The 6,000-nt window shown below is 44.8% G+C and overlaps 1 protein-coding gene across 1 annotated transcript in view; it reads left to right on the forward strand.

The window, feature by feature from the left end:
• Positions 1-5,489, forward strand: part of LOC145243776 (extracellular calcium-sensing receptor-like) — a 30,594-nt gene extending 25,105 nt beyond the window's left edge. The window contains exon 4 of the mRNA XM_080106818.1: positions 4,074-5,489. Coding sequence (XP_079962944.1) covers positions 4,074-5,425 — 1,352 coding nt within the window. The 3' untranslated portion in view covers positions 5,426-5,489. The remainder of the gene's footprint in view (positions 1-4,073) is intronic.
• The last annotated feature ends 511 nt before the right edge of the window (positions 5,490-6,000 follow it).

Genomic DNA, 6,000 nt, shown 5'->3' on the forward strand with positions numbered 1-6,000 from the left:
TATATATATATATATAGACAGACAGAGAGAAAGCGAGAAATAGGTGGGTTCAGAGAAAGAGATAACATTAACGATAGAGAGAAAGAAAGATTGATATATAGGTAGATAAATAGAGAGAGAGAGAGAGAGAGAGATGGGAGAGCGAAAACTAGGCAGGTTTAGAGAAAGAGATAACAGTGGCGAGAGAGAGAGGGGGAGGGGAGAGAGAATAAAGTTGCTAGGAAGGTAGAAAAAGTAGACTAAGATATATTGTGGTGTCTAGTAAGAAAAGCTAGTATCGAAAGAATATCGATTTAGGCAAGCCTGTTCTACTGCCGATATCCTAACTGTAATCTCTGGACTATATACCATGCAATGGATAAAGCAGAGGAAGGTAGCGCAGTGGGCTTTTGACAGAGTATGGCACAGTTGTCTTCTTAGGAAAATCAGTTCATATGGTATCACTGGACGAATACTTAACATAAGTAAATCTTTCTTTAATAAGCAAAGTATCCAGGTTGTCCTCGGTGTTTGTACGTCAAAACAAATGTATCGAATTCAACTTCAATCGTCACCAACGCTCGCAATAGTCATACAATAACCTCGTGACTGTAAGCGACACTGTTCCTTCCTCTCACTCAAGCTTGCTTTTTATGCAGTTTTTCATCCTGTCTCATTTGCATGTGTGCCCTCTGTTTTCTCGTGAGACCACAGTTTATAAAACACCAGGCGCCATCTTTTTTTCTCTCTTCCCACCCAACACTTTCCTTCGGCAAGTCCACCCCTCTAGCACGCCACCGCTCGCACGCACATCTACACAATGCACAAATACGCGGACGGTTGCTAATCTGGTGAGTATTACACTCCCCCTCCCCTAATCTGATGATCACACAGAGTGCACTGCAGGGTTGGTCTCCTAGTCCGCTTACTTCTGCAAAGGGGCACATTCATAGGTTCTGGCTCTGGTTCTGATTCAGATTCAGATTCAGGTTCAGGTTCAGGTTCTGATTCAGATTCATATTTTGATTCTGGTTTCGGGTCTGGTTCTGATTCTGTTTCCGCCGCGTCAGATGATACACAATCATCACTCTCTGGTTTGTCGATTTCGTTCAAAAGTAGCTCATCACTTGAGGATTCATTGCTTTCCTCTATAGATGTATGATATACCTCAGAAGCTGGGCGAAGATCGCGCACATAGCACGGGGTTCCGCCAACTAGGACCGTCTGTTGGCTGATCACCCCAGAGATTTGTCCTCGCTTGAATTTGGTGGTGCACCGGTTTCCAGGTGGTCTCACCCAAACTGGATCCCCTACCTCATATTTGGCATGTCTTTTCTGGCTGTGCAGCATCAATTCCCTTTAGTCTAACACGATATGTGTATATGGCATTGGCCGGCGCTGTTGTAGGTAATTCCCCATCCTTTGGCATGACGTTATACCAATACGTGGTCTCCGTAATGGTACATTGCTTTCTGGCAGCAATTATCTTAATGCTACGGTGGCTCCTCTCAGCAATGCCATTCCTTGATGGCACATGAGCGCATCGCAGCCGTAGTAACAGCTGCCAAAATGCTGCATTGTTATCCGTCAAGATCTCTTCTGGCGCGCCCCGAGATTTATTCCCTTTACAACAGCGTCCAGCTCTGCTAAGTTGATGTGCTGAGCATCACTCACGGGTCGCAGCCAACATGCGTCTTCAAACACATTCCCTCCTTGCTCTAATGCGACTCCTAACGCCAATGAACTAGCGTCGACCCACACATTTACGTGGTCTGCATCAACACACCATTTTCCACGGGCAGGGTCCTCCTTGTTGACTCTCTCCAGGGTCTCAGTTACCATCAGAGTTAGAAGCACATCGTCTCAACCTGTGGTTACCAAATTCGCTCTGTTTGATGACACCCACAGCTACACGGAGCCACCCACAGGCTGGTAAGTGTCCAACAAGTTTTCCACACCAGGAAAAAACGCTCCGCCTCCTAACAACGTTAGGGATGCCTGGAATCCCACTGCCACACCTCCATCGTAGGGGCCGTCTTTCTCACAGACGTCTAATCCCAATACACGCGCTCCGGCCCTCAGACGTTCAGGATTCTTGCACTGCAGACCAAACAATTTTTCCCTGATACGCGATTCATATTTTATGTCCTCATTGATATACACATCGTCAATGTAGGCTGATGTTGCGTCCTCAATGGTCTTTTCTTGAGACTACACCGCATTCACAATGGTCTTCATTATCTGCGGTGCCACATTCAGACCAAAGCCGAGTCGTGTTAGGCAGTACCTCTGACCCCGAAATCACACTGTCTGGAACGGCCACAGAGTTTCATCTACTCGCCCCTGCAAATAGGCCTTCCGTATGTCTAATATTGACACATTGACGCCCTTCTGGCGCGATTCCCTCAGTTTGCTGGCTCACACGTCATCATCGGCAGTGTAAGCCTCAATGTACTGGTTGAACTCACGATAATCCAGCACTGGTCTTACTTTTGACTTGTTATGCTGGATAACTGCCATTAAGGGTATCAGACCCTTAGGCGGACCAAGCTTCTCGGAGTAGGGGATCAGCCATCCATCTCGGATTCACGCCTCAAGCTCTTGCTTGTACTCATCACGAGCCTCGTCAGGTATAAGGTATTTTGCGACGCGATTCTTTAATTCGGTTGGTGCCCTTCACTCGGCCCACTTCTATGACGCAGTCCAGGCCTGCTGGCTATAGTAATAGCCCACCTTAATGTCAGGGTAATTAATGTGTATTGCAGCACACACCGGGTTTTTTGAAAAGCGCATGCTCTCGTCTCTTTCAATGATCACTCCCCCTACCAGTGCCTCGATAGCATCATATCCCAGCAGTAAGTCGAACCCCAGCAAATCCCCTCGCGTCACCAACACATTAATTTCCGCGACCATACCGGAGAAGAGCTGAGCAGGGCACTCGGTTCACGTACACAGTTATCGTAGGTTGCACCTCAGTTAGATCTTGTCTGGGGAGCAGGGTGGCGCTGACATCCTGCCCCCTGACGCGTTTCCCGCACAGTTTTGGGCTAGGTGCCCTATGCTGCCACATTGGAAACTAGCGCAGTCGCCCCAGTGCAGCTTCTCGCAAAATGACCTCGCCGACCACAGTGGTAACATCTTCCATCAGTCGTGGGGCTCAGACTGGGAATTTCCCCGGCCTCGTTTTGGGCTGCCTTTATCGCCATCACAACTGGTTCCTTCAGGTCCTCCTCATCTCTGATGATAGCCCGGGCGCGTTCCATCAAGTGCTCTATAGGCGTTGCGGACACACTGGTAGAGGCTCTCAACAATTGCTTAACACGGGTGGGAATGTCGGCCACAAATGCATATGCCAATGTTCTCTCCGACACTCTATTGTCTAACAGCACAGCAAGTTTCTTCAATTCCTCAAAGAACACATCCACGGTTTCTCCCGGCATGAGATTCCTGGACGCGAATCTTTCATAATCCGTGCAAGGGTCCATTGCAAATGCCTTGTACAGCGCATTTTTTATAGCGGTCACATCAGCCTTCTTGGTGGGACTAAGCTGCTGATACACACTCAGAGCGCCCCCAGCCAATCTTAGGGGAATTACAGTGTGCACTCTCTTTACCTCACAGAGATTGCAGGTTAACGCTTGCTACTTTGGTGAGTATTACAAAAAAAAACGCAAAAAAAAAGTAGTGTGTGAAAAAGAGGCATCATAAACTTTATGCTGCCTCTTTCGCAAACTGTTTTTGTTTCTTAATTGAAGAAAAACATAGCAAACATTTTTATTTATCTTGTTATACCTTTGCGGCTCTCAGGACTTTAGGTCTGGCTTTGAGATGACTTTGAGTTTGACATGCCAGGCATAAAACACATGTCTTTGATGTGTAGTTGACGTTTCTATTAAACACCGAAAATCTGTAAATAAACGCAACGTTATACGCTTCTTTTCATATTTCCTTTCCGATACGAACACGGTTATCACGTATACAAGGAATAATATATCCCCAGCGCAAAAATAATAGAATGCTCAGCAGATATTCATACTTTATATGATTTCTTCATATTTTTTTAATTTTACTTTTTGTTTTTATATACATATCAGGTCGTATTCCAGAGTCGAGCTGCTCCAAGCCGTGCCCGGGCGGGTATAAAACCAACCAAGGCCCTCACAGATGCTGTTGGCATTGTGAACTGTGTCCCCCGAATCACATCAGCAACTCCAGCATGCCTCATCTCTGCATTAAATGTCCCGCTAGGGAACATTCCCACTGGAATCGGACACTGTGTGTGACTGATGAGCTTGTCTTTTTCAGTTACAACGAAACAATCGGAATCGCCGTTTTGTCGGCCTGCGGCGTGGGCGAACTATTGGTACTCAGTTTGTTCGCCGTATTTTCGCAACGACGTTGGAAAGAACACCGGCTGTATAAGGCCATGCCCTTCCAGAAATTATCGTTTGTGTTGACTGTTGTCGGATTTCTTCAACCGTTACTATTCCTGCTACCGACTTCATTGTTGATATGCCATCTACGATCGATATTGTTTATAGTCTTTCTGAATACGCATGCTTTCTTTCTTTTGTGTGGTTGCGGAAAGGTGCGCTATCTAGTGGTTGGATTGCTTGAATTAATGGGACGACCCAAGAAAGTAATGGTTAGGAAGGAATGGACACGAAGCATGCGGTTAAAACACATGAAGAAAAGAGATAGAGATAGAACTAATGTCAGAGGTGAAAAAAACGATGGGTTTGACGACAGAGAATGGCACCGTAATACCAGCAGAGTAGAGATTATGGATGGTAAGAAAAAGAAGCTGAGCAGTTACAAGGAGCAACAGAAGCAAAACGATGCCGCGCCAACAACTGGAAAAAAGAAGACGGACTGCGATTACGAGGCTGACGTTCGAAATAAAGAAACAAAAGGAGAAAAAATGAACACGAAAAGCTCAAGTCACTGTCACGTAACACCAACAACGGCCAATCATCTCTTGCTCTTTTCGGTCCTGATTACTTCGAGCTTGCCGCTGTTTGTCATAAAACGCGAATCGGTGATCAGCCTCGGCTATGAGAAGCTGGACGAGTCCACCGGTTATCGCGTCTGCTATTTCGCGGAGTCAACCTACGTCCGGATGTTCCCGGCCGTCCACCTTCTGCAGCTCCTCCTCACCGTAATATTGACGAACCAAACTAAGAGCACGAATCCTAAACGCGGTTCAAACAAGACCATTGTCAACGTTGACCTGTTATATGACAATGACAGATGCGTCCATTGCCTTTCGTATTTGATGATTCTGGTTGAAAGCACATGTTTTCCGTTCAGCTTCCTTCTGCCCGGCCCCCGGGAAAAGGACATCTTACTCTTCACGGTGGTCGTCCTTATTCAGTATAGCTTCGTTGTTATTAACTATGGTACTAAGTTGTACATAATCATTCGAGAAGAGTATAAACACACCTGACGACGCACGCAGACCGTACAAGAAGACAAATGACGGAGAAACTGGAGAAGAAGAAGAAGAAGAAGAAGAAGAAGAAGAAGAAGAAGAAGAAGAAGAAGAAGAAGAATCCTAACAAATACATTTTCCTCCGAATTTTAGAATGAGAATTCATCACTCTATATTTTGGATTTTTTTAGATAAGGATTGATAATTTGAATTAGTCAGACTATGTTCTTATCTTATATACTAGTTTATCCTTCAGAACGGGCGATATTATAAATACATTAAAAATTGTTTATTTAAATTTTTACTCGTCGTAATTCACGGAACGAGAGTAAGTTAATCGTGTGAATTAAAAAGAATTTCGGGTTCTTGTACAGTTTAATCAAGACATTAAAAATGAAAATATAAAAAGAAAGTTTAAATTGTACGTATCCGTTATGGAATAAAGCGCTCCGAAGAAAATTTCACTTAATTTCATCAAGTAGTTTTTTTTTTTTTTTTTTTTTTTTAACAGCGAAAAACAATTTGTTATGATACCGAGCAAAAGGTTCGATTTTTCGGATTAAAGATGAGGAGGGAGTGTCGGCGCTTTA

This window comes from Euprymna scolopes, chromosome 22, assembly GCF_053919585.1.
Source record: "Euprymna scolopes isolate OS-2025 chromosome 22, ASM5391958v1, whole genome shotgun sequence".
Classification (NCBI taxonomy): domain Eukaryota; kingdom Metazoa; phylum Mollusca; class Cephalopoda; order Sepiida; family Sepiolidae; genus Euprymna; species Euprymna scolopes.